The sequence below is a fragment of the Penicilliopsis zonata genome (assembly GCF_001890105.1).
Source record: "Penicilliopsis zonata CBS 506.65 unplaced genomic scaffold ASPZOscaffold_2, whole genome shotgun sequence".
In the NCBI taxonomy this organism is placed as follows: Eukaryota; Fungi; Ascomycota; class Eurotiomycetes; order Eurotiales; family Aspergillaceae; genus Penicilliopsis; species Penicilliopsis zonata.
Window position 1 is genome coordinate 554,234 of NW_019208912.1, and position 25,595 is coordinate 579,828.

At 52.2% G+C, this 25,595-nt stretch overlaps 11 protein-coding genes across 11 annotated transcripts; 4 read left to right on the forward strand and 7 right to left on the reverse strand.

The window, feature by feature from the left end:
* Positions 1-250: 250 nt before the first annotated feature.
* ASPZODRAFT_149218 (hypothetical protein) lies at positions 251-1,442 on the reverse strand (the record flags this gene model as incomplete). The annotated part of the gene is made up of 4 exons (XM_022725469.1): positions 251-317; positions 391-748; positions 822-972; positions 1,032-1,442. The coding sequence occupies 4 exons, from the start codon at positions 1,440-1,442 to the stop codon at positions 251-253; spliced, it is 987 nt and encodes a 328-aa protein (XP_022584242.1).
* A 552-nt stretch (positions 1,443-1,994) lies between these two features.
* On the reverse strand, positions 1,995-3,131 carry ASPZODRAFT_109418 (hypothetical protein). The gene is made up of 7 exons (XM_022720980.1): positions 2,921-3,131; positions 2,824-2,861; positions 2,675-2,770; positions 2,553-2,616; positions 2,410-2,497; positions 2,212-2,337; positions 1,995-2,129 (listed from the first exon to the last, which is right to left on the reverse strand). The coding sequence occupies exons 1-7, from the start codon at positions 2,956-2,958 to the stop codon at positions 2,115-2,117; spliced, it is 465 nt and encodes a 154-aa protein (XP_022584243.1). The 5' UTR covers positions 2,959-3,131; the 3' UTR covers positions 1,995-2,114.
* Positions 3,132-3,427: 296 nt separating this feature from the next.
* On the forward strand, positions 3,428-6,929 carry ASPZODRAFT_109420 (hypothetical protein). The gene is made up of 5 exons (XM_022720981.1): positions 3,428-3,806; positions 3,886-4,306; positions 4,362-4,751; positions 4,814-6,425; positions 6,496-6,929. The coding sequence occupies exons 1-5, from the start codon at positions 3,502-3,504 to the stop codon at positions 6,636-6,638; spliced, it is 2,871 nt and encodes a 956-aa protein (XP_022584244.1). The 5' UTR covers positions 3,428-3,501; the 3' UTR covers positions 6,639-6,929.
* Positions 6,930-7,325: 396 nt separating this feature from the next.
* On the forward strand, positions 7,326-9,014 carry ASPZODRAFT_57812 (hypothetical protein; the record flags this gene model as incomplete). The annotated part of the gene is made up of 2 exons (XM_022728712.1): positions 7,326-7,491; positions 7,687-9,014. The coding sequence occupies 2 exons, from the start codon at positions 7,326-7,328 to the stop codon at positions 9,012-9,014; spliced, it is 1,494 nt and encodes a 497-aa protein (XP_022584245.1).
* Positions 9,015-9,107: 93 nt separating this feature from the next.
* Positions 9,108-10,180, reverse strand: ASPZODRAFT_57705 (hypothetical protein; the record flags this gene model as incomplete). Its single annotated transcript, XM_022728702.1, has 3 exons — positions 9,108-9,901; positions 9,966-10,073; positions 10,132-10,180. 3 exons carry the CDS (start codon positions 10,178-10,180, stop codon positions 9,108-9,110), a joined length of 951 nt encoding a protein of 316 aa, XP_022584246.1.
* A 286-nt stretch (positions 10,181-10,466) lies between these two features.
* ASPZODRAFT_128253 (hypothetical protein) lies at positions 10,467-12,215 on the reverse strand. The gene is made up of 3 exons (XM_022721971.1): positions 11,747-12,215; positions 10,740-11,648; positions 10,467-10,688 (listed from the first exon to the last, which is right to left on the reverse strand). Exons 1-3 carry the CDS (start codon positions 11,747-11,749, stop codon positions 10,560-10,562), a joined length of 1,041 nt encoding a protein of 346 aa, XP_022584247.1. The 5' UTR covers positions 11,750-12,215; the 3' UTR covers positions 10,467-10,559.
* Positions 12,078-14,764, reverse strand: ASPZODRAFT_1014215 (hypothetical protein). Its single transcript, XM_022720787.1, has 2 exons — positions 14,553-14,764; positions 12,078-14,490 (listed from the first exon to the last, which is right to left on the reverse strand). Exon 2 carries the CDS (start codon positions 14,272-14,274, stop codon positions 12,406-12,408), a length of 1,869 nt encoding a protein of 622 aa, XP_022584248.1. The 5' UTR covers positions 14,275-14,490; positions 14,553-14,764; the 3' UTR covers positions 12,078-12,405.
* ASPZODRAFT_1014023 (hypothetical protein) lies at positions 14,316-14,764 on the reverse strand. The gene has a single exon (XM_022720786.1). The coding sequence runs from the start codon at positions 14,683-14,685 to the stop codon at positions 14,458-14,460; it is 228 nt and encodes a 75-aa protein (XP_022584249.1). The 5' UTR covers positions 14,686-14,764; the 3' UTR covers positions 14,316-14,457.
* A 1,630-nt stretch (positions 14,765-16,394) lies between these two features.
* Positions 16,395-19,844, forward strand: ASPZODRAFT_58243 (hypothetical protein; the record flags this gene model as incomplete). The annotated part of the gene is made up of 3 exons (XM_022728755.1): positions 16,395-17,054; positions 17,124-17,754; positions 17,812-19,844. The coding sequence occupies 3 exons, from the start codon at positions 16,395-16,397 to the stop codon at positions 19,842-19,844; spliced, it is 3,324 nt and encodes a 1,107-aa protein (XP_022584250.1).
* A 1,099-nt stretch (positions 19,845-20,943) lies between these two features.
* ASPZODRAFT_128257 (hypothetical protein) lies at positions 20,944-23,050 on the forward strand. The gene is made up of 3 exons (XM_022721972.1): positions 20,944-21,094; positions 21,188-22,085; positions 22,150-23,050. Exons 1-3 carry the CDS (start codon positions 21,038-21,040, stop codon positions 22,605-22,607), a joined length of 1,413 nt encoding a protein of 470 aa, XP_022584251.1. The 5' UTR covers positions 20,944-21,037; the 3' UTR covers positions 22,608-23,050.
* Positions 23,051-23,629: 579 nt separating this feature from the next.
* Positions 23,630-24,602, reverse strand: ASPZODRAFT_128258 (hypothetical protein). The gene has a single exon (XM_022721973.1). It carries the CDS (start codon positions 24,472-24,474, stop codon positions 23,902-23,904), a length of 573 nt encoding a protein of 190 aa, XP_022584252.1. The 5' UTR covers positions 24,475-24,602; the 3' UTR covers positions 23,630-23,901.
* Positions 24,603-25,595: the final 993 nt, after the last annotated feature.

A 25,595-nucleotide genomic window follows, 5' to 3' on the forward strand; every position in this document is an offset into this window, starting at 1 on the left:
GAAGAAGTAGATGGTGGTATATTATAGAGAGGCTTTCCAGGACAGATCCTGATGGGGAATGAAGCGGGTTCAACCCGGCACCATGAAATAGATGCCCTGTAGAAAGTGGAGTTGTCATCGAAGCTTAGTGGAATGGTCGTTCATCTTGAGTGAAATGGCGTAGTGTGACGGAGCCATGGGGTATAAACAACGAATATGAGAAGAATATGAGATGCACTGTTGCATCCCGGGGCGAAGGGCACGGAAAATATCAGCGGAACTCCATGGCTGGGGCGCACCCACAGTCCTTCACATGCTTGAGTTCGAGTTGCTGGAACCTACAGAATCTCGGAGTTAGTACGGAGCATAAACCGGGAGAGACAAGGAGATGATGATGATGGTGATGCATACTTCTCGCTCTGTGAATGAAAGTATATGCCGCTGACGGTTCCCTCGACTTGATTGAAGCATATGTAGTAGAAGCCGTCGAAGCTTGCGCCAGAGATGGACTTGACGCGGTGATCAGGGACGAGGAAGTATTCCTTCCATCGCATGAAGATATGATCGCGTTGGGCGAAGTTGCGATGGGTGAAATCCGGCCGTTTGGCGTGTTTCACCAACGGCTTCCATGCCGGGAATCTAGCCCAATGCAACATATCCGTCTTCTCCGTAGCACCCCATGATTCATTGCGTGTAAGAAAGTTGTATTTCGGGCCGATCATCTCGCCCTCGAAAAAGGTGGTCAGGGTAGGATGGTCTTGAGTCAGGCCTAGACAGAGTTTCCATTAGCAGTTGCTCTGCTCTGAGCGAATGGAGAACTTGATTCCATCACACACACACACCTTGTATGCACAGATAGCCGCAGAGGTATGACTCTGTCATATCAACATGTTTTATATCCACATTGACATTGTATATTTGCTGGTCGGATTGCTGCGTGCCGACAAACTTACTACCGGCTCGAAGGAACGACGACGTATGATTTGGTAACAGCTATATGGTCAGTATATATGTATATATATATATATAAAGTCATAGATTCGATGACATACACGAAGATTTGAGAACTCATAGCTGAGCAGCGATGCGGTTGAAGGGGCCGTGACAGGGATCGCCGGCGATAGAGAACGGGAGGATTCATTGGAGGGACTCGCTCGCCTCGCCACGGCCTCCTCATCTGGTGTCGCAGCGGGTTTGGCCGGCTTCCCCTCCAAGGACTGCGTGGGGGAAAGGGCAGCCCCATCGTCGGATGCACTCAGGGCGGCAGTCGGTGAGGGCGCAGTCTCCTGAGCAGCAGCAGCGGCGGCAGCATCGGCGGCCGCACCGATACCGACATCGCCCTCGAGCTCTCTCCAGCTCAGAAAGCGATCGGTCTCTGGCGGACAGGTGGTTCGCGTCGATGCGTCCTCCGCGGTCGGTGTAGCAGCTAGTTGTAGCGTGTGGTGATCCCTCGGGGTCGGCATTGAGGCGGATTCAGGGAGGCGAGGGCATCGGATCCGAGCGAACAACAAGAAGAAAAGGGGCCAACAGGGAGTGGCCTCGGGGCAAAGAACGCGATGGAAACACACACGGTTGGAAGAGACTGTGGAATGGCAACACACAAGGGAGGTTCGGCAGAGAAGAAGCACTGCCCGAAAGGGATAGGCCGATCCAGGTGGTCATGCGAGCCCGCGCGGGGGAGGCAAAGATGAAGGACGTTTTTACGGCACACAAACGAGGAAAATACGCTGCACTTCTCAGCCCAAGGAAAGGTACAGGGGCCCGAATGATGGGCGAAAATATCTGCAAAAAGGACCTCTCAACACCCAAGTTGCTGCGACAAAAGCTCTGCCTGGTGGTTTTGTCTTGACCTTGACCGACTTGTGATGGCAGCGGTCGCGCCTAATGCGGCCAGCAGATGCACGTGGACAAGGAGTCGGTCCTCCAGCCTATTGCGTCATCGAGCTCGGTGTGCGCTTGTTATTATAGTAGATTACGTTGAAGACAGAATACAGTTGAAAAGGATGGTCTCTGGTAAAAGAACTACAGAGCTATTTTGGTTTTCTAAAGTCCCATTGTGATCAATTGGAAACGCCAATGTCATGTCGCCATTATTTCCCCTCTCCCCCCAACATTTCACCCCGGAGAATGCGCGATTAGATAGGCTTGATCTGTAGGGGAAAAAAAAAGGTACCAAAGCTTAGCCAACCGAGACGGTGAGGGTGACACTGCGGTTTTAGAGAGGGTGCGTACCTTGAAGTGGAGAGAGATGAGAGAGAAGATGAGCGCTTTGAGATCCTGGACGAGGTAGTAGAAGACGCGGAGACCCTCTGGGTCTGCAGACTCGGTCACGTCAACCAACGAACCAATCTTGGCCGTCTGAAGGGAAAAAAAAAAAAAAACCAACATCAGTGCTCTGGACAGTAGAGTCTAGGGTGGCTTCAAACGTACCTCAAAGGAAATGTGCTCGTTGCCAATTCTAATCTCCAGTTCTTGTCGCCCGTCCTTGTTCTTCTGTGGCCACTTGGAATCATCTTCCCTGTTTTGCGAATCAGCATATTGCGGAGATATCTATAGACAATTGCCGTCCGTACTTCATGATTTCACTTTCTTTGATGATGCGCTTCACCTCTTGGATCATTGCAGAGCTGATGCACACTGTCTCGTCGTCAGCACCCCAGCGTAGCCCGTTATGGTTATATTATCCAACACCTACTCTCTTTGCGGATGAGCGAGTCATTGCGATAGTTGGAGTTGTTCGCATATCTCACAGCAGCGCTTCGTCCATCACCGAGAGTGCGAAGATCGAATTCTATACCCATCAGTAAATCTAGACGCAGAGAAAGCTGGGGGTCCGCCGCCTACCTAAGAACTCATGTCCAAACCGCCCAGAGTGACCCGAGCTGCATCGGCTGTCAGCAGCTGAGGAAACCTGGGCAAAAACACCAAAAAAAGGGCTTACTAGTATCGGAGGTAGAAAGGCTCGTTCTGATTCGACATATTGCGCTGTGATCCCTCCTGGGAGTGACCGATCCTGACCACGCGGGACCGAAACGAGAGCGCGGCGACTTCGAACCCTCTGGCACCGTCTCTGCGCGGGAAGCTCGCCTGGCGTGTCCTTTGTGACTCTGATCGACGACCACGAGTCGAAGTTCTGCTGCTTGCCAACGAGTGCCCCTCGGAGCAGGCCTCATGGCGAGTGGGAGTGGTTGGCCCAGGCGGAGCTTAGTCATCCACACACTCCGACCAGCTTGCTCCGCCGCGCAAATGGCCAGGTTGGTTGTCAGGACCCCGGATTGCAATTGTACGGCCGCGCCGATGAATGCAGGCAGGTGAGGGGAGTTCAGCTCTATTGATCGATCTCTTCGCTTCCTACGAGTCACCGAGGTGTCGTGTCTAGGTAATTCCCAAATTGCCTATTGCAAAACTGATGGAATTCGTAAAGAAAACACGCTGACCACAGCCAGCGCCTCCCTCCTTATTCCTCCCCCCCCCCCCCCTCTCTCTCTCAACCAGCCGTTTCCTCAATAACCGCTCTTCGCCATGGCGTCGTTTCTCGAGAATACGTACAGTCTCGTCCATATGGACAACACGGCCGACCAGCCTACTATCCAGGAGCTCAAAACGCAACTAGAGAAAGGCACTGATGACACCAAGTTGGAAACAATGAGGCGGATCATTACGATCATGCTCAACGGGGACCCGATGCCTCAGCTGTTGATGCACATCATTCGCTTTGTCATGCCGTCCAGAAGCAAGTCGTTGAAGAAGCTGCTCTATTTCTACTACGAGATCTGCCCCAAATTGGATGCAAATGGCAAGCTCAAGCAAGAGATGATCCTGGTGTGGTAAGGAAAACAACACAACCCCTCCGTCATCGCCAAAAAAAAAGAAGGAACACTTTGGTAACGAATTGTTTTTGTGTAGCAACGGGATCCGGAATGACCTGCAGCACCCCAATGAGTATATTCGCGGCAATACCCTGCGGTATCTGTGCAAGCTCCGCGAGCCAGAACTCATCGAGCCCCTCCTCTCGTCGGCCCGCTCGTGTCTCGACCACCGCCACGCGTATGTCCGGAAGAACGCCGTTTGGGCAGTCGCATCGATCTTCCAGCACTCAGAGTCTCTGATTCCAGACGCACCGGAGCTCATCCAGACCTTCCTCGGCTCGGAAACTGACAGCACCTGCAAGCGCAATGCGTTCGCCGCCCTGATGTCCATCAGCCACCAGGGAGCCCTGGAGTATCTGGCTTCGACCTTCGACAGCATCCCCAACACCGATGAGCTTCTGCAATTGGCAGAGCTTGAGTTCATCAGAAAGGATGCGGTCCAGAACGCCCAGAACAAGGTGAGCTGCACCAAGCCTACCCGTGCACACTACATGTCTAATATGGAAAAACTAGGCGCGATACCTTCGCCTGATCTTTGATCTCCTCGATGCATCCACCAGCACCGTCATCTACGAGGCCGCTACCTCCCTTACCGCTCTGACGAGTAACCCCGTTGCCGTCAAAGCCGCCGCAGGCAAATTGATCGAACTGTGCATCCGGGAGGCAGACAACAACGTGAAACTGATCGTTTTGGACCGCGTTGACCAACTCCGGACCCGGAACGAGGGCGTGCTAGACGATCTGATGATGGAAATTTTGCGTGTTCTCTCCAGCCCCGATATCGATGTCCGCCGCAAAGCCCTCAGCATTGCCTTGGAAATGGTCTCCAGCAAGAATGTTGAGGAGATTGTCATGCTTCTGAAGAAGGAACTTGCCAAGACCGTCGATGAACAATATGAGCAGGTATGCAACCTGGTGGAACCTCTGCTTGGGAGAGAGGACGACAACTAACCGGCCGTCTACAGAACAGCGAGTATCGCCAACTTCTCATCCAGTCGATCCACAGCTGCGCCATCAAGTTCTCGGAAATCGCTGCCAGCGTTGTCGATCTGCTGATGGAGTTCATTGCAGACTTCAACAACAACTCCGCGGTCGATGTCATCTCCTTCGTGAAGGAGGTTGTAGAGAAATTCCCCGCCCTCCGGCCATCCATCGTCGATCGGTTGGTCTCTACTTTGAATGAGGTCCGTGCTGGCAAGGTGTATCGTGGTGTACTTTGGGTGGTCGGCGAGTATTCGCTAGAGGAGAATGACATCCGCGAGGCCTGGAAACGGATCAGAGCCAGCCTCGGCGAAATCCCTATTCTCGCATCCGAGCAACGCTTGTTGGATGAAGTGCCCGAGGACAGCGCCGCGCTCAAGGAACAAACCAACGGTCACGCCAAACCAGCCGCTCCGACGGGCTCCAGAAAGGTTCTGGCCGACGGTACTTATGCCACTGAGAGCGCTTTGACCAGCCAGTCGGCCGCCGCTGCAAGACTGGAAGCCGTCAAGTCCGCCCAGAAGCCTCCCCTGCGTCAGCTCATCCTGGACGGGGACTACTATCTTGCCACGGTTCTCTCTTCGACCCTGACCAAGTTGGTGATGCGCCACTCCGAGGTCTCCCAGGACGCCGCTCGCACCAATGCCCTCCGTGCAGAGGCTATGCTGATCATGATCTCGATCATCCGCGTTGGCCAGTCTCAGTTTGTCAAGGCTCCTATCGACGAGGATTCGGTTGACCGCATCATGTGCTGCGTGCGCTCTCTGTCCGAGTTCTCCGAGAAGAAGGAACTTGAGACTACTTTCCTCGAGGACACCCGCAAGGCATTCCGTGCTATGGTTCTGGTCGAGGATAAGAAACGCGCGGCCAAGGAAGCCGTGGAGAAGGCCAAGAGCGCTGTCCAGGTCGACGATGCGATCCCCATCCGGCAGTTCACCAAGAAGAACGCTGTCGAGGGCGCGGAGGAGATCGAGCTTGACCTTGCCAAGGCCACCGCCGGAGATTCCACGGTGGAAACCGTCTCCTCCAAGCTGAGCCGTGTTGTCCAGCTCACCGGCTTCTCGGACCCTGTCTACGCGGAGGCGTACGTGACTGTGCACCAATTTGATATTGTGCTGGACGTTCTTCTGGTCAACCAGACGACGGAAACGCTGCAGAACCTGTCTGTTGAATTCGCCACTCTGGGAGACCTCAAGGTGGTTGAACGGCCCTCGACACACAATCTGGGGCCGCGCGATTTCTTGAACGTGCAGGCTACGATCAAGGTTTCGTCGACGGACACCGGGGTGATCTTTGGCAACATTGTCTACGATGGGCCCAGTTCGACGGAGTCTCATGTTGTCATTCTCAATGACATCCATGCCGACATCATGGACTACATCCAACCAGCGAACTGCACCGAGACCCAGTTCCGCACCATGTGGACCGAGTTTGAGTGGGAGAACAAGGTCAACATCAACTCCAAGGCCAAGACTCTGCGAGAATTCCTCAAGCAACTCATGGAGAGCACCAACATGGCCTGCTTGACCCCGGAGGCCTCGCTCAAGGGCGACTGCCGGTTCCTCAGTGCGAACCTCTACGCTCGGAGTGTTTTCGGTAAGTTTTTTTTCTTCTTTCTTTCTTGTCTATAGAAAAGAATGCCCTTCTAACCTTCTAACAACCTTAGGCGAGGATGCTCTTGCGAATTTGAGCATCGAGAAGGAAGGCGATGACGGACCGATCACTGGATTTGTTCGGATAAGAAGCCGCTCTCAAGGCCTCGCCTTGAGCTTGGGCTCGCTCAAGGGCCTCAAGGCTTCGGCTGCGTAAATCTGCTAATTCCGTCAGCGTTGATACTCAATTGTTACCCATTCCAAGTCATCTATCTATGTTCTTTTTTTTCTCTTGAATTCGATTTTCACTGGTGAATGATCTTGCTCTCTCGCGATGTCCTAGAGGAGAAAAGAAGTCTTCTTCCGTTTCTTTTCTTTCTTTTCTTCTCTTCTCTTTCCCCCCTCCCTTTCTCCTTCAATGACTTTCCCCCCTTTTCTCGCATGTAATCATTGTAGGTTTTGGGTGGTGGTGGTTTACCAAAAAGAATAGATGAGATACTCCACCCGGAGCCTACCTTGCCACAGAGTAGAATAACGACATCTCGATGCTTTAATTATTATCCTTACAACACATGTAAGCTCGTATCTTCCAGCACACTGCTGACATTAATAATTTAATATACTATTTACCTAGGCAGATTAGGAGTTGCCGCAGGCCTCCGAGGCTAATAATTTAATCAGCTGGAAACTCACGCGCAAGAAACCGCCCCAAGCTTCGCCTTGACCAGGGAAATTCTCCTTTTTATCCTCTCCCCTGGTTGTTGCCTGTGGCCCAACCGCGAAGGAACTATTGTTACGGAATATTCTTTTTTTATAGTCTGTATTCTGCAGCCGAATCCTTCCACCGCTCTTCTCCTCTGGAATGCCGGGGCGAGGTATCTACGACTAGCAGCAGAGAAGCAGCATGGCTGATACTGATACTGATACCGATACCGCTCGCGTCACGGACTTCACCGCGTCGTCAGACGCCGTGGGCCAGTCTGACTCGCCATTGCTGGACAATGACATGACCCTGGTCCCTGAGGAGGACGTCTCGCTGACGTTGGGAAGCGACTCGCTGCTGATTCTTGGTCCGTAGCTTCCGCATATGCTGCAGAGCTAGGATAGTCCATACTGACAAAGGGTTTCTTCTACAGACGAACGCGTTTCGAAAAAACACGATCGGAACTGTTGCCATATTCTGAGATCAAGTATGTCGCCATCTCCTCATTTTTTTTATCATTCCGAACTGCCTGCGGGATTTCCGGTGAAGCTGACGTCTGCAGATACAAAGACCACGCATGCGATCGCCTTGTACAATGTTCTCGACGCTACGTGCTCGCCGCAGGGGCTCAGAATCACCTACGCGAAGCCGGCTTCCAAGGAGGATGTGGCGGTGGCGTACCTGGACTACTCGGTAGAGGCACGGGAGCAACCCAAGGTCGAGGGCTGGGTTGGACGACTGCTCTCGCTGGCATACGGCGAGGCGCAACGGCACAAGCGACTCAAGGTCCTGATCAGCCCTGCCAGCGGCAAGGGCACCATCAAGTCGCTGTACACACGGTACGCGGAGCCGATTCTTACCGCGGCGCGCTGCCATATCGACCAGGAGGTGACGCAGTATAGCGGGCATGCCCGGGAGATCGCGGCGCAGATCGACGTGGATTCCTACGACGCGATCGTCTGCTGTTCCGGCGACGGTCTGCCGTACGAGGTATTCAACGGCCTGGCGCAGAAGCCGAACGCCCGGCAGGCGCTGGAGAAGATCGCGGTGGCCATGATCCCCGGCGGATCGGGAAATGCGATGGCGTGGAACCTGTGCGGGACGGGCAGCGTCTCCGTGGCGGCGCTGGCGATCGTCAAGGGTCTTCGGACCCCCTTTGACCTGGTCTCGGTGACGCAGGGCAACACGCGCACCCTGTCCTTTCTCTCGCAGTCGTTTGGCATCGTGGCCGAGGCCGATCTGGGCACGGACGACATCCGCTGGATGGGGGCGCACCGCTTCACGTATGGCTTCCTCAAGCGGCTGTTACGCAACACAGTGTGGCCGTGCGAGGTGGCTGTCAAGACCGAGATAGCCGACAAGCAGGCGATCAAAGACCACTACCGGGCGTATGCGGCCCGCGGGCCGTCGCTGAAACGGGAATCCAACGACCTCGCCGCCCTGGGAGACGACAGCGAGGAGGGCCTGCCCCCGCTCAGATACGGAACGGTGCAGGATAAACTGCCTCCGGACTGGGAGGTCATCCCGGGCGAACAGATGGGCAACTTCTACGCGGGCAAGATGGCCATCATGACCAAGGACACCAATTTTTTCCCCGCCTCGTTGCCGCACGACGGCCTGATGGACCTGGTCACCATCGACGGCACGGTCAGCCGCCTCACCTCGCTGCAGATGATGACCTCGGTCGCCTCGGGTGAGTTCTTCGACATGCCGGACGTGCACGTCCGCAAGGTGTCTGCCTACCGGCTCTCCCCGCGAGACAAAGAGGGCTATATCAGCATCGACGGCGAGCGGGTCCCCTTTGAGCCCCTCCAGGCCGAAGTGCACAAGGGACTAGGCACGGTGCTTTCGAAATCGGGCCATCTCTACGAAGTAGACGGGCCGAAGTGATTGTCTATCTTTGTATAGTTGTATATACCTAGATCGCCCTTTTAATTTTTAAAAAAAAGACCAGTTCCACAAGCTACTGTACATGTATATTGTCTAGTCGAATCCACCCCATTCTTCTTCACTCTCCTCCTCCTCCTCCTCGCTCTGGGACTCCTTCTTCTCTCTCACCCCCCACTCGACCAATCGCTCGTCCTCTAGCGTCTCCGCCGCCCTCGTCCGCACAGGCTTATACGGGCTCTCCCGCACGAGCTTCTCGACAGGCCGCAGAAGGAGCTCCATGGGTATACCGCCTTTGATAGCCTTCCGGCCCGTCTCCGGGTCTTCCTCGAACTCGAGCACCTTCTCCAGCTCGTCCAACCAGATGTCCAGGATATGGTACCGGAGGCCGTCTGGGCCGTGGGGCATGGCAATCGACAATCCCTCCTCTTCGGAAGAAACCTTGGGGGCCTCCGGGTCAAAATTGACGGGGCAGAGCGGTCCTTCCTCTAGAATGGAGAGGTAAGAAGAGAGATCCGACCATTTCTCTTCCTCCTCTTTTTCCTCTTTTTCCTCCTGGCCCTCAGATGATCCACGCCCCTCTTTTTGTGTCTTTGTCCGCTTCTTCTTCTCATTCCCCATCTTTCCGTTCCTCTTCCTCTTCTTCCCCGTCTCTACACTCCCCCCGTCCTTCAGAAACACCTCAAAGGCTACCCCGACATAACATCGGATCAGGAGCAGATACTTATCCAGCCGGAGCCGGTCGAGAGCATGGTAATCGCGCCCGATGGTGATCCAGAAGGCGCGCAGGAACCGGTGAAGCGTCGCGCGAGGAAGTGTCGGGACCAGCGAGTACGACAGTGAGCGGGCGAGAGATTGCTGAGTGAGCGGGCGGTCGGAGTGATAGAAGCCTAAAGAATTAGTATATAAACATTATGAAACTCGTGTCATAGGGAATTAGGGAAAAAAAATTACAGAAAAACAGTCCCTTCCACAGCTTCAAGAGCTCAAGCAGAGACAGATCGGTGCGAGAGCGGAGGAACAGCGTCAACGACTCGACGGCCTTGTCGCGGGTTTTGCGGTCTACCAGATTAGAAACACGGAATAAAAGCGGGAAATTAAAGGTGCATTGAAAGCGTACCACTTGACGCAAGCTCCCTTACAAAGGGAGTCTTCTGGATATCTGCCATTGCTCTGGATTAAACTGGTCGAAGATTGAGCATGTTCAGCGGAAATTCTGCGATATCGATATCTTTTTTTGCGGGTCGTGTTTGCATTGTTTGTCAAGCTTAATTAGTCATTCTACCATACCAATAGTACTTGTATTTATTTACTGTTTGAGCAGGTAATGGTAATAATATTATTTAATGATTAATTAATTCTGATTCGAAAGCGCTGACAATAGTGCAGGAGGAGAAACATCACTGAAGATTAGAAAGGATAGCAGAATAGAAATTCAATGACAAACCATACAGAGGGGTATTGTGCAGGAAGGGAGCCGACGCCGTAGATAGATCATGAAGCATAAGTAGGTGAGATTAAGCATAGATGATGTGGTAGACGATGAGGTCATGAAGCATGGGCAACGACCAACGCATTGACGACATGGCCAACTTGCCATCCCTGGTCGGGTAACGATTCATGTTCTTTGAGCATCTTGCCCAGATAAGCGATCCGGACTCGCTGATGGCCAGTGACCTGAAAGTCAGAAAAGAGTATATAAAAGAAGACAGAATTGAAAAAACTCACTCTCGCCTCATGGTGCACCTTGCGAGCGATAAAGCCCACGCTCTGCGTCTTTCCCACACAGACTACCACGTCCGGTCCGCCGCGATCACTCAGCCGGGCGTGGACTCTGATGAGATCGCGCTCACGGGTTTTGCCCTTTTCGTCTCGGCGGAGTTCCGCGTCGCTGGCGATCAACTCGTCACCGGAAGTCTCCCCGGAGACCCCCTGCTTGCCATCATCATCATCATCATCATCATCATCACCATCGTCATCGTCATCGTCATCGTAGTCATTGTAGTCATCTTTATGGACCAGACTGCTTGTCCTAGCATGAGACCCGATCTTCGCAGTAGCGGAAGCAGTATCAGGAGAAGAGGCGGTTGAAGAATCAATGATATTCTCCGGATCACCAACGATACACTGCGGCAGTCTATACAATCCCCCTTGTTCGTCGTAGCAGCCTTCGCACATGTCCCCCGTCGGGACTGTGACGCCCGCCGCGTCGATGATGCTCTGTGCCGTGCGAAGATCCCCCGTGCGCAGCAGCGCCGTCGCCGTCGCCAACGCAGCCCAGACCTCCGCCCGCCCCGTGACGCGGGTCTCGAAGAACTCCTTTCGTTCGCGTGCCAGCTGGGCGGTCGACCATAGTCGTCGCTTGCTCTTCCACACGTGTGGGCGGATCGGCTGGTTGTAGTGTTCACCTAGAGGGAGATTAATCGGAATCGAAGCCCGGTGGGCAGTACGAAGTCCACGTGGGGTTCCTTCGATGGGACGCAGCACGGCAGAGGCGTGTTGCTGCTGCTGCTGCTGCTGCTGCTGTTGTTGTTGTTGGGTTGACGCAGTGGTCGTGTGAGATTCCTCGGTGTGATCCTCTTCTCTTGTCTCTGTCGTGAGACTGCCATCACGCGACAGTAGAGAAAAGAGACAGCCCTGTACTCAACTGTTAGCGATAGGAGTATAGAGTATGGAGTTTGTTATATCGTGATCATCATGATTGTGGCGGTCAAGGAGATAAGTAGTCAACGTACCATAGTGTACCGCAATCCCCCACAAGGCCATACATATAGCAAGCTCGAAGGGCAGATGGAATTATCCAAACGAAGACAAAGAATAAATACGGAAGAAACACGTCCGCCAAAACTACTGATGAGCAGGCACGAGGGTTGAGTCGCGCCCGACTGACAATCGCATGACTGAGGGGATGCGAGTGAGGGGTTAGAAAAGGTACCAATAGAGACCTTGTGTGCGATAGAACAAAGGACTAGTGAGTCTCTGGCTCTGCAGCCGCTCGAAAAAGTAAAACAGAAATCAAGAACCGTGGCTGGTCCAGACCGAAAGATGCGCAGGGTCGAAGACAGCCAGCAAGGGAGGACAAGACAACCCGTTCCTCGGGGTGACGTTGGACGAAAGCTTGGTTGGTGTGACGGCCCAAGGCACAACAGGGATTATTCTGACAGGGTGGTACGATCTGGTTAATAGACCAGTAGTACTTACTGCAATGCTTAGCTACTAGGTAGTCTTCTACATCATAGCTAGACTCTTTTTTTTTTCTAATTAAGTGACGAGTATTGTATGTGTATGTAGTGGGCTTTGAACGCTGTTCAACCTTAACCTTCTTTTGTAATGGAATCACTTGTATTGGCTGGTCAAGGTAAAAGAATCGTATGATCATCTCGCTAAGATATCCCTAGTCACTCTCATCTTCGTCGTCGCTACCAAAGATCGCCTTGAAGACTGCTTCGCCCGGCCGGTCGCCCTCGAGAGCATCGTTACGCTCCGGCTCGATGACGGCGGGCGGTTTCACCACCTCGACTGTGGTCACCGAAGGTCCAGCTAGGCCAGAAGTATTGTTGTTGTTATTATTATTACCCTGCGACTCGAGGAGCAGTTCGTTCATCACCTCCCTCGAGACCAGGGTCTTCTTCGGCTGCTGCTGGTGATAGTACCTGCTGCCGGAAGAGTCGACGGCTCCGGGCTGCTCTCCCGTGTCCATCTGGGCATGGTCCGGCGGCTTCACGTTGAATCGTTTGCAGAGCAGCCGGGAGGGATAGAAAGAAATGGTACTGCGGGTCACCGGGCCAAACATGCCGATCTTGGCGGCTGCTTCGGCCGGGTCTTCGGGCTTTTCGGCTGGTTTACTGAGTAGCGAGTCCGGCGCGTCAGGCTGATCCGACGACGCGGTCTTGGGAGCGGTTGAGGCCGAGGTGAAACGTGAGGCCATGATGGAAGACATCGGCTTGAACACCTCGGCGGCGCGAGTGAACTCGTTGAGCTCAGTGACCCAGTCGTCCGTCGTCGAGTTGGGAGCCCGGTCGGGAAGGGTATCCCGCAGACCGGCTCTGACCTCGAGGAAGGTCCGATACCGCGCACGCTTGGCCTCATCTTCGGAGTAAGGCATCCAGCCGCTGACAGCGCGGGTCAGAGCCTGCACAGCAAGCTGCTTGTCCAGTTTCGGGACCAGATCCCACAGGTCTCTCCGTCGCTGGGATTCGGTCATCTCGTATCCGCGGGGGGCTTTCTCCCCTAGCGCTGGAGGAAGGTCCGTTTTGCCGGTAAGTTTCATAATCTTCTCCCGGGCTGCTGGCGTCATCCAGTCGAAGATGGATTTTCCAGGGAGCACGGTTTCGCCCAGAAGCGCTGCCCGGGATGTAGGGTCTAGAGTGGATGCCTTGGCAGCTTCGGCCGTAGAGACGTAGTTGGTCACATCCCGCTCAGTGACCGGTGTCTTGAGAGACTTCCAGTCTGTTGGAATATCCGGGGGGGCGTATTTCTTCTCTTGCGATGAGATCGAGAGAGTTGAGATGCCGTCAGCAAGGACAAATCCATCCAGCGGAAGACGGCCGTCATGGCATTTCCGGAAGCCCGTCGAAGAAGTCCTAGCAGCAATGGTCTTTTTCGACATGAAAACAGGCTTGGCAGCGAGAAGAGGATTCGCCGACGATATCGCCGGCTTGGTCGCCTTCTTTTTCTTCTTGTCACCGCCAATAACGCGATTGTATGAGATCGAGGGCCCCAGGGAATAAGGGTCTTCATCGTCGGAGCCAGTATCGTTCAGCACACCTACACCGAACCCGCCCCGTCGTTTCTCCTTCTCTTTCGGTGGTTTCCGGTCTTTCTGGATGGTGAATCGCTGATCAAACAACGAGGAGCCGGGTCCTTCCTCATCACCAGAGTCCTCCGGGCCATTCCCATGAGACCCCGCGACTAATCGTGTTTCGCCTTTAAATCCCAACCCTTTATGATCTGTTTTGCGGATAAAGGCAACCATCGGCGGGTTCTTCGGGGCGAAGAGGTGCGTTTTCTCGCCTGTTCCCTCCCCATCGTGATCCTCGACATGAGCTCGGCGGCGGACTTTCGGCCCGATCCCCTGGCCGTCTCGCCAACCCATCTTCTTGAGCAATTTGGCTCCCATGGTTTCACCGCCCGTAGATTTGAACAGATCCATGAGTCCGAATCGGCGCGAGGAATCAAGCTCGGTCGACCCAAACCCGGCAAATCCCTCTGTGGTATGCAGATGCTTCGATTCCTCGGCCTCGCGAATGTCCTCCTCGTCCATGAAATCCTCCGGTCGCTGCAGGCGTTGTTCCTTTGCATCTTTGGCACGGTTCTGCCGCGTCGAGACAAAAGTGGCGGGCGTCCAGCCTTCCTTAGAACCGACGGTGTTGAAGTATCTATCAACAGGAGAGAGAAAAAAAAGATTTTAGTCATGCTGTCCAGAGCGCCGCGGGGAACCATGAGCTCACCCGGCGCTGAAACCGCCTGTAAAAGCCCCGTGCAGGCGCTTCCTGCCTCGATCGTCCGTCACCTCCTGCTTCCAGATGGGCACGTAGGAGCCATCATCGCGCACTCCCGCATCCAGTGGCGGGAGAGGGGTTCCGTATAGGGCGTAGGGAGACTGATGGGCTTGAAGGTCAGCCTCGAAGGCCGTCCGATTCCGCTTGCCTGCCATTTCTGACAGGCAGACCATCTGGCATCCACTGAGGTGGGAGAAAGAAACGAAGAGACAACTGATGAGGATGGGAGCTAGGAATAAAGATACTACGGAGTAACAACCTCGTAAATACTAGAGCCTCGTATTTGTAATACTGTACTTTACAGGGTCTGGGCCTTGGCGCATCTCACGTGATGTCATATGCCGTCATATCCAGAAGCGGCTAGTCTAGTCACATGCTCTTGTTGCCTAAGGCAGCAAGGCGTCCTCCAATCCTGAGCTCTCGACTGTACTCCATATGTATATCTAGACTATATGATATGTTCTATTTCATCATTAATTTCTAGGTTGTAGATAGAACTAGATAGAGTATTAAGCAATTTGTCTGTATTATACTAGTCTGCACTTTTGCCGTCATCAGGGTTACCAGATAATATATATAACAGTCTTATGAAGGAGTCAGCAAAAGTGAGTGATTTAGACAGCTTTGGCCTGTTATAATCCTAGTCTATTACATTGTCCTAATAGACAGTCAGTACTCAGTTAGTTAACTACTACATAACCACATAAGTACCTAAGTACCTAGTACTGATCTGGTAGATATCTGGTACCTCCTATAGTATGCTATGCCTCATCATCATCAATGTGAGGGAAGTAGAAGATAGATATTATATCAATATAATAAAATAGCATTAGTAAAGAATAATGACAATATTATTATTATGAGCGAAGGGAGGGTAAACCTGCTTGTTATTATTTATTCTTCTTCTTATTAAGTACATCGCAGTATTGCCGTAAATCCAGCAGACCTGATAAGGCACCGACCAGGCATCCAAATGAGTGATTAACTGACCTGTCGAAGAAACAATAATATTAATAATAGCTTGAGACCAACTACTACATAACTAACCACGGAGTACAACATTACGAAATACACCCTAGGAACCCATCAATTGATAGGGTATTAACCACGTACCCTAGGTAGTCAATCCTTGAGCGCTGAAATGGCTGATATGTCATTTTCTATTATGTCGGGTATAGGTGCAGTACCAGAATGCTCGACCAGTATCAATTCAGCTGGTTCAATAGATAAAATAATTTCCATAGAAAATACTACATATAATTATTAGGTAGGATTTCTGTTTATTTGTGATTATTTACTATTAATATTTGTTGTTCCCTGCCACTGGAATTACGCATACAAATAACTCCCTCTGCTTGCGGCCCCTGGACCGAACCGTTTCCTCCACGCCGCATCCATCGCAACTCCTCCTCTCCCTCTCCTCCTCTCCCTCCTCTCCCTCTCAGCCTCTCAGCCTCTCCCTCTCAGCTCAGCTCGCAGCCTGACGGACTACGTATTAGTCATTTACTCTCCTTCTTCCCCTCCATCTCTTGCCTTCCCCCCTCCATCTCTTCCTCCATCTCTCTCCATCTCTCTCTCTCCATCTCTCTCTCTCTCTCTCTCTTTAATCCAGTCTTTCTCTTCTCTTCCATGTGGGCGTCGCTAGCTGCTTTCGAGCTAGACGTTTCAACCCAGCCGCCTGTCAGCGAACGATCTTCCCCCGCCCGCTCCGGCCTTGTCCACAACTGTTCCTACGGAGTACTTCCTACTTAGTAGTTACCTACTTCCCAGTGCCCACTATCGTGGGCGAAGCGGCTCCAGCGTGAACCACCGTTTGGTGTTTTGGCTTGGCTTGCCTGTCCTTATTTCTCCTTAGCTCCGGAGAGTCCTTTCCCTCGTCGACATGCCCGCCACTGCCCCCTCGTCTGCCTCGCCCACGGTTGTGCGCAGCCATTCGACCTCCTCCCGGTCGCACTCCTACCGGCCGCCCTCGTCGGAACTGCCTCACCGCACGCGCAGTGTGGCTGTGAGGCCCTCCACCGCTGCTGCTGCTGCTACTGCTGCTTCTACCGCCGCTGCTGCTGTTACTACTACTGTTGCTGCTGCTTCCTCTCACGCAAAATCGGCTACCCAGCCCCATGACCACCGCCCGCCTTCCAACCACGCTGCCCATAGAGACTTTGACGCCGCCAGAAATTCCCGGTCGGCCTCGTCGCGTCGCGATCCATCCAGGGATCTCTCCGAAGAGCGTCCTTCCACCGCGTACCGCACCGAATCCATCAGGAGGCATCATAAAACTCCCTCGACCCACAGTTACCATCGAGATAGCGCCGACCCGGCTGCGGCAGGGCCCGTCATGTCGGACGCTGTCGCTGTCGCCGCCGCTCCTACGCCCAATGCTACTACATCCGGCACTTCCTATTTGCATCCCTCCAATTCTACTCAAGCAAAGCGTCGCACCACCATCACCACCCCCACCGGCCAATGGGCCCTGGGGAAAACAATCGGTGCCGGGAGCATGGGTAAGGTCAAATTGGCCAAAAGCCTAGAGACCGGCGAGCAGGTATGACCCCCCCCCCCCCCCCCTCTCTCTCTCCCCTTCAGATTAACATAGGCTAACCTTCCTCTATAGGTCGCTATTAAGATCGTTCCCCGACAGTCATCGTCCGAGGAGCACCGCAACAGCCGAGACGCCGAGCGCGCCGATCGCTCCAAGGAAATTCGTACTGCTCGTGAGGCGGCCATCGTCAGTCTGGTTCATCATCCGTACATCTGCGGCATGCGAGATTTCGTACGTACCACATACCACTGGTACATGGTGTTTGAATACGTCAATGGAGGTCAGATGTTGGACTATATCATTTCCCATGGGAAGCTCAAGGAGAAGCAAGCCAGGAAGTTTGCTCGCCAGATTGCCAGCGCGTTAGACTACTGCCACCGCAACAGCATCGTCCACCGCGACCTGAAGATTGAGAACATCCTGATCAGCAAGACTGGTGACATCAAGATCATCGACTTTGGTCTCAGCAACCTGTTCTCGCCCCGGAGTCTCCTCAAAACCTTCTGTGGCAGTCTCTACTTTGCAGCCCCGGAGCTGCTTCAAGCAAGACAGTACACCGGCCCAGAAGTAGACGTCTGGAGTTTTGGCATCGTCTTGTATGTTTTGGTCTGCGGCAAAGTCCCTTTTGATGATCAAAGCATGCCACAACTCCATGCCAAAATCAAAAAGGGTGTCGTCGAATATCCTCAAGGACTTAGTTCAGGTACCCCCTTCTTTTTTTTTAACCCCCCAAAAAATTATTTTGCTAATATATGCCTAGAATGTCGCCATATCATTTCGCGCATGTTGGTCACGGATCCCAAACAGCGCGCCAGTCTCGCAGAGATCATGGCTCATCCCTGGATGAACAAGGGATACCATGGCCCTCCCGAGAACTATCTACCTTCCAGAGAGCCACTGCAGCTTCCGTTAGATCCAGAGGTTGTGGAGAAGATGACGGGCTTCGATTTTGGTCCTCCCGAATACATTACCGCTCAGCTCACCAAGGTTCTGGACTCGGACGACTACCAGCATGCAGTACAAACAAATTTACGTGAACAATCAGCCCCCAACCTGTCGGAGAAGAAACGCGGCGTATTCGATTTTTACAAGCGCCGGAACTCGGCGAGTCGAGACACCCTGTCAGCCCCTTCGGCGGAGACGGTCCCCCTGGGCAACGATCCTTTGAATGCCTACAGTCCTCTGATCTCCGTGTACCAACTGGTGAAAGAAAAGCTGGACCGGGAAAGAGCTGAGACTAACCCGGGCGCCGCGAGTATGCCTCGCCCCTCTGGGGAGGCGATGCTCCAGATGCCTGACCTGCCGGTACCTCAGGCTGCTCATACGAACCAGTACCAAGTCCCCGGAGAAAAGGATACGGTCACGACTACGGGAGGACAGCGCTCGCGTCCCCGTGCGAGAACCCATGGGGACGATGATCTCTCCAACGAAGTCAAGAATCTGAACCTCGCTCCGCAGGCAGGAGCGGTGCCCCAGGCTCCTCTGACCCCTCAACCCGAGACTCCTATCAAGAAGGAGAGCACTGCGGCCGGCATACTGAGACGTTTCAGCACTCGTCGAGTCAAGGACCGTGGGCGCGAGATGGAGCGGGAAAAGGTTCCAAACAGCCCTCAAACGCCCGCTCTAAATGTTCAGCCTCCCGTCGATTCGGCGTCACCACTTCACCGAGGGTTTAGTATGAGACGGGCTCGGCGCGCGGAACAATCGCCATCCGCCATCCCATCGGGAGGCAGCCAGCCCCAACACCAGGATCTGTTGAAGGCTCCAGGATCGGCCGAGCCGGCCTCACGATCCAACAAGTACCTGGAGCGCTCCACCAGCGTCAACTCGGCCGATTATCGGTCACGACGAACCCTACGCAGAGGCGAGCCAGACGCCGGGGATCCGACAATATCCGCCGCTACGACGACGACAACGGCCACCACCGCCACTACCACCTCGCATCATCATCATCATCACCACCACCACCACCAGCAGCCCCCGCCGACCAGCGGGTCTGACCATCTGGCCTCCTCCTCCAGAGATTCTCGGCCTTCGATGGGAGGAGGGAGCCGCACACATACCTCTCGAACTATGTCGCTTGGCCATGCTCGACGTGAGAGCATCCAAGCTAGACGGGCCCGACGGGAGGCTGTGCGGGAGGCCAACGTCCCCGAGGAGACGGACGCTGACATCTCGGGTGCTGGCAACGCGCTAGAAAGTGCCAACGAAGGGGAAGATCTGTCCAAACCCGTCTACCTCAAGGGTCTGTTCAGTGTTTCAACCACGAGCAGCAAGCCCCTTTCGGTCATTCGGGCGGACATCATGCGCGTACTCAAGCAGTTGTCCGTAGACTATGTGGAAATCAAAGGTGGCTTTAGCTGCCGACATGCGCCCAGCATCGATCTCGAGAAAGTGGTCGACGTCTGCCCGCCGAGTCCTGAACGCCAGGGTCACGTCTCGAGTCACCGGCGTCGGATCAGCTTTGGGGGTCTACTCGCCCACGATGACCCCCGGGAAGATGCCAGGCCCCCACGGCCCCAGCGCCGGGCCCCCGATCGGAGCTTCGTGACCAACTCGGAGGGCTCTGACGAATACGTATCGCCCCGCGAGAACAACGGGGAGCGGGTCATGGGCGAGACCACCACCCGTGTCCAGAGTGACACGGGAGAAAATCTGATCCTCCGGTTCGAGATCCTGATCGTCAAGGTCCCGCTCTTCTCTCTGCATGGAATCCAATTCAAAAAGGTGTCAGGTGGTATGTGGCAGTACCGGGAGATGGCTAAGAAGATCCTTGATGCATTGCGGCTGTAAGAGAGAGAGAGAGAGAGAGAGAGAGAGAGAGACATCAAAAGCCAGCCGACTCTTTTTTTTTTTTTTTTTCTTTTCTTTTTGGTTGATGAGCATATTATGGACATGACATTATGCACCCTTTCTATGTTATTTGTCTCTTATAGCCTCTCCCCCCTTTTCTTTTTCTTTTTCTTTTTGTTCTTTTTTCCTTTCTTATTCCTCTTTTTATGCCATTTTTGTATCTGTAATGAGACTGCATTTTATATGTGAGCTGGCTCATTACTTAGATGTATGCTTCTTCCCCATCCCCTGTTCATGATGTATAATAGAGCCATCCAGCAGCAAGCATCATGTCCTTAGGTTTAATATTGATATAGGATCTTCTACCATGTATAGCCCATTTATATGAAGACCATAGATTCATATTGTACTTCAGTCTATCAAATAATCCTGTATCAGACCACAAGAATAATTGGCTCTTAAGAGCAAGTAGTAATCAATACTCGTTGATGCTCGCCAGTTGTCAATCCACTTAGTCAGCATATAAGGGCGACTCGAGCAAAGGAAAAGGAATGCGATTGAAAATAGCCACAAATGAGAGATGGGGGTCTTATTTTTTTTCTAGAAATATAGATTAAACAGCTGGTATGAAGCCTCCGAGGACGTTTTCTAAGAAATTTACCAAATCCTTGGATGGGAACGCCGCTTTCAGTTGTTGATTCTGTTTCTTGAAATCCGCTTTAACTTTGCCTTATTCCGTCCCTCCCGCTGCTTAATTAGCAACAACAATCATCTTCTTCTACTCTGGAGAATCAAAACAGTCAAATGTCGACAAATGTTGAATTATATGTAATATTTATTTCTAAAAGAATTAATCCATATTTATGAATCTATAGGAATATTAATATTATAGTACTAGGAACTGATACCTTTAGGCTATATCTAGTGAATTGAGTCTTTTAATATTGATAATTAAATAAATAACTGATTACTCATTTCTGACTAAAATTGAACCAATTGAATAAATTAATCTAGACGCTAGTCCATGCGAATCACATGACCTGCTGGCCTCTAATTTAACATCACCTAAGCTGCTCAACAGCATCAACCTGGACAAATTGGTTGGTACTCCGTACCTGGGCCTGTCTTTTTGCAAAACACAGTATTTGAAAATTGAACCTGATATTTCCATTCTTGATGTCCTCTTCTCTGCTATGACCATGGTGATTGATCTGACCCAGGACTCTGACCCAGAGGAGCCCCAGAACAAGGTATGTTTAAACTTGGATGTTCTTTGTACGCGTCTGTCTAGTCTCTAGACGCGTCTTTCTCTCCTTCTTATTCACACTAACAAGGCAATAAAGGCCTTGAGTTCCATCATCTCAACTCTGCCCCATCGGACAATATCATCTCTGCAACTTCCTCTAAAAAGGAAGAGCAGAGGGTCTGATGACGACGAGTCGTCGTCGATCGTTTCGGCCGGAGGCACATCTAGGACAACGCCGGCCCTAGAGGAAGTCACCTTTAGCGTTGTGGTGCCGTCTCCCTCTCGTGCTCTGCAGCAGAAAATCGAGTATGAGAGACGACGGCATCCCCGGCAGCCCAGGCTGAGGGGCAGCACGGAGTCCAGCTTCAGCAGCGGAGATTATGACACTACCCCCTTGATGGGGCTCTCGCAACGGTATTACCCCGTCGATGAACAGGAGAGGAAGAAGGCTTCTCGCGCGGTGTATCCGCCAGCCAAGCAACCGATTCTCGCCCCCAGTCTTCGTCTCCGTCCCCGTCGCGGCCACCAAGGCCCTTTTCTCTGTGCCACGGTGCAGGGGGGCGATGGCGACCCGCTCGTCCACACGCTGCACCAGAAGATCGCGTCCATCAAGGGCCCAAGAGTTGATCTGGCACCAGGTGTTGCCCCGAAGCTGGCCGGGCCCATCATGGGCTTTGAGTTTATTAATTCTTACAAGATCCAGCGCGGAGTCACCAAAGTAGACGAGGCGTTCAACTTTGGGTGCTCCTGCTCGGGCTCGTGTGACCCTGCCACCTGTCTGTGTCTTTCCCTGGATGAAAAGTCGAATAACAGGATCGTGCCCTACAAGGAAGTCAACGGTACACACGTCCTCGCGCCGGATTTTCTCCAGCGGACATCCATGATATACGAGTGTAACGCCAACTGCGGCTGCAAGGAGACCTGCTGGAACCGTGTCGTGCAGCGGGGCCGGACGATTCGCTTGCAGATCTTCGATACGGGCAACAGAGGGTTTGGTATGTTCTGGCAAAAATCGTTCAATTGAGAATGTTTCATAGGCTGTATGCTAAGATCTAAAAGGCCTCCGATCACCAGATCAAATCATCGCCGGCCAATTCATCGATCTGTATCTGGGGGAGGTCATCCCCAAGAACAAGGCAGACCGGCGGGAGGAATTGGCTGCATCCCAGAACGGCCACTCCTATCTGTTCGGCTTGGACTTCTTTCACGATGACGAGGGGATCTACGTCGTTGACGGGCAGAGGCTTGGCTCCCCTGCCCGCTTCATGAACCATTCCTGCAACCCAACCTGCAAGATGTTCCCTGTAGCCAGCAGCCAGGGGGATGACCGGCTCTACAACCTTGCTTTCTTTGCCCTTCGCGACATCCCCCAACTCCAAGAATTAACCTTTGACTACAACCCCAACTGGGAGCATTCGAAAACGACCAAGGTCGACCCGAATGCCGTCAAGTGTCTCTGTGGCGAACTCCAGTGTCGTGGCCAGCTCTGGCCAAATCAACGCAAAGGAACGAAATAGGCGATCCAAGCACATACTTCTACCGATCTTCCACTGCATGTCAGCATTTCCTACACGGCTTCCGCTTTTTTTCCCTCGAAGCTCGGTTTTTTCAAAACAAAAAAGAGATACCCTTTTTCGCACTGAAATTACATTTCCAAACAATCATCTAGATCCAGCGATTTTTCACCTTTCTTGTTCGCATTTCATGTTTCTACCCAGGATAATTATGCTGTGGACTCAGACTGTTTACCCTCTATCAGATCCTGTCTACATGGTGATGGTTTCAGATCATATCACTCGGTGTCTAACTAGCGGTTATGAAACAAGCCATGCAGGAATGTTTCAATTTTCAAGGACAGCCTGACAGACTAGCCGTTTAGTAACAGGAAGTCTTTAGAAATGATAATCTAGTATTAAGTAGGTAAGTAGGGCTTCTTTCATATCACGTGATGAACATGCACCTATTAGGCTATTACTATTCTAAAGGATTACTTGTTATTATTAACTTAAAACATATTTAGTATTAACAGAATAAAGTAGAGTATAAACTTGACATTTATCCCTATGATGACGCGGGCTATAGTAGTGATTATACAGCTACAGAGTACTTTGAGTATACTTCTAAAGTACTTTACTTAATAACTACTCTGTACTTGACTAAGTACTGTACTTGATCTAAAGTAATGCTGTACTACTTGGTGCTATTTGATACGCTTGGTGTAACAGGTAGAAAATCCCGACGTAAGGGACTCACGTGGATGACTGACTCCTAGATCTACTATACGGAGTATACGGAGTATACTTCATATGGAGTAGATAGCCAGTAGCTCTAACCATATCTAGATAAGCTTGTATAACTATTGAATTCCATAATTAGGATTAACTAGTAGTTACTAGATAGTTAGATGGTGGAGGTGGAGTGAGACACGGCTTGTTATCGTAGAGAGCGGTTACTAGGTAGTAGACAGAAAGGTTATTCATATTGGTATCTTGATTTGGGTATGTAACTTGTGTACTAGGTGAGTTCTAGTACAATATTGGGAAAGGGTTTAAATAAAATAAAAAAAAAAAAAAAAAAAACTCGAAATAAAGATCCCCAGACCTCAATATCAAACTCCATACACCGCTAGCAAAAGCCGGAAAAAAATAAAAAAAGCAATCATCATTCCCCCATCCGTATGCGCCGTTGGGGTGGCAGTAGACCGGAAAGAAAAAGAAAAAAAAAATAGTAAATAAATGTAGTAGTGATGAAGAAGAGGCAGAAGAGAAGGAAGGAAGGAGGAGGAGGAGGAGGAGGAGGAGGAGGAGGAGGCTACGCACGCCCCTCCATGATCTCGAAGATGCCGCCCATGACGAAACGCGGGTGCTGTGGTTTCGACGAGGAGGGGCCCAAGGAAGCGCAGTTCTCGACGGGGCCCTCGAAGATGTGCGCGTTGAGGTCCATGGGGATGGAGACCGGGTCGACGGGACGGGGTTCCATCATGTTGAGGCCCTGACGTTCCACCGAGTCCTCGTCGCAGCGGGAGCGTTCCTCGCTCAAGGCCATGTCGACGGCAGAGGGACGACGGCGGAGGAGGACCAGCGATGGTCGACGGCGGAGGATGATGGAGTGCAGGCTGAAGGGACTCTGGCTGCGGCTGCGCGGTTCGGAGGAGGAGGAGCCGGCGGACAGGGCATGGCTGCGATACATGCGACGGAAGGGCGAGGTGGGCGACGAGGTCGGGCTGGCGGTGGTCGAGCTGAGCGGGCTGACGGAGCAATCGCTGCCCGCACGGCCATGAAAAGGGGTGGTGGTGGTGGTTGTTGTTGCGGAGAAGGAAGTATGAAGCGACAGGCCGAACGGCGAGGGTGAGAGGATTCGGGGGTTGGAATCGGTATGCTGCATAGTGAGAGAGTGTGTGTATCTCGAGTGATAGAGAGAGAGAGAGAGAGAGAGAGAGAGTATCTCGAATGATACAGAGTATAATCGTCTTCTGAAGGAATAATCAGATGGTCGAGGAAGCAGACGAGCTGCAAAAGATCGCCATAGGAGCGTTGGAGCTGTCAGTGTCAGTGTACAGTTGTTCTGTACGCTTAGCAGAGGGAGACCAGGTAATCAGTATAACCAGGAAGGTTGAACTCTCCCTAGATCCTTGTGAAGGGACAGGCAGTTTGTTAGTGAGATAGTACAAGTAAGAGGACTGACTCTGGTCTGCAAGGAAAGAGAGTTATTTAATCCAGGCTCCCTCCCCTGCTGAGACAAAAAAGCGTCGCAACCAACTTTGGGCCGGATGAAGGCGGCCGACCGCAGCCTTGACCGTATCCGTGCCTGCCGACGTCAACGAAAACGGGAATCTTCTACCAACTACATGTTTCTTTCTTTTTCACTGGGATCAGTTTATATCTTAATTACTCTACCTACAGTCTCTAGTCAGTCACTGAGTCTAGTCAGTACAGAGTAGTGATAGTACTTGATTAATTGTGTACTCGGTCCACGCCACTGAAAGTTAGTGACTGATAGTACGGAGTTACCAGTCACTATTCACAGGATTATTCGTAATACAAAACAATACAAGGATCTGTCGACTCTCCCGTGGCCACTGACGTTATTAAGGGTTGACGGAGTAGGCGAGTACTTTTAGGTATACTCCTAATTACTCCTCCTGCTTGCATTGGAATGCCACATTCCAGCTGGTTTCATCTTAAGTATTCTAGTATATTTAATAAACTATTGATTCATGATATTAGTGTCATCCTACAGTATAGTTAGAGATTCACTCCGTACTACTGTATGCTGAATCGTAATCAGTGTATTAGTATATACAAGTGGCAACCAAGAAGCCATCCACGCCATTGCTATGCAAATCCTTGGTACGGAGTAGCTACCTGCTTGCTAGCAGGTATAGAAGCAGACGTAAAAAAAAAACACAAGTCTAGATATAAACAAACATCCACCACACCAGATCTCGTGGCTCTTGGTCTCGGATATAATCATCGCCCGTCACCTCATACCACGATGAGGAAAAA

Excerpts from the sequence above, each read along its gene's own strand:
- ASPZODRAFT_109418 (XM_022720980.1), bottom strand. The coding sequence starts at position 2,958 with ATGTCGAATCAGAACGAGCCTTTCTACCTCCGATACTA. Across the intron at positions 2,862-2,920 it reads CCTTTCTACCTCCGATACTA|CTCGGGTCACTCTGGGCGGT; the intron begins GTAAGCCCTTTT and ends CAGCCGATGCAG. Across the intron at positions 2,498-2,552 it reads AAAGAAAGTGAAATCATGAA|GGAAGATGATTCCAAGTGGC; the intron begins GTACGGACGGCA and ends TTCGCAAAACAG.
- ASPZODRAFT_109420 (XM_022720981.1), top strand. The coding sequence starts at position 3,502 with ATGGCGTCGTTTCTCGAGAATACGTACAGTCTCGTCCATATGGACAAC. Across the intron at positions 4,752-4,813 it reads TCGATGAACAATATGAGCAG|AACAGCGAGTATCGCCAACT; the intron begins GTATGCAACCTG and ends GGCCGTCTACAG. Across the intron at positions 6,426-6,495 it reads CTACGCTCGGAGTGTTTTCG|GCGAGGATGCTCTTGCGAAT; the intron begins GTAAGTTTTTTT and ends TAACAACCTTAG.
- ASPZODRAFT_128253 (XM_022721971.1), bottom strand. Across the intron at positions 10,689-10,739 it reads AGGTGCACCATGAGGCGAGA|GTCACTGGCCATCAGCGAGT; the intron begins GTGAGTTTTTTC and ends TCTGACTTTCAG.
- ASPZODRAFT_1014215 (XM_022720787.1), bottom strand. The coding sequence starts at position 14,274 with ATGGACGAGGAGGACATTCGCGAGGCCGAGGAATCGAAGCATCTGCAT.
- ASPZODRAFT_1014023 (XM_022720786.1), bottom strand. The coding sequence starts at position 14,685 with ATGGTCTGCCTGTCAGAAATGGCAGGCAAGCGGAATCGGACGGCCTTC.
- ASPZODRAFT_128257 (XM_022721972.1), top strand. The coding sequence starts at position 21,038 with ATGACCATGGTGATTGATCTGACCCAGGACTCTGACCCAGAGGAGCCC. Across the intron at positions 21,095-21,187 it reads CAGAGGAGCCCCAGAACAAG|GCCTTGAGTTCCATCATCTC; the intron begins GTATGTTTAAAC and ends AAGGCAATAAAG. Across the intron at positions 22,086-22,149 it reads TACGGGCAACAGAGGGTTTG|GCCTCCGATCACCAGATCAA; the intron begins GTATGTTCTGGC and ends AAGATCTAAAAG.
- ASPZODRAFT_128258 (XM_022721973.1), bottom strand. The coding sequence starts at position 24,474 with ATGCAGCATACCGATTCCAACCCCCGAATCCTCTCACCCTCGCCGTTC.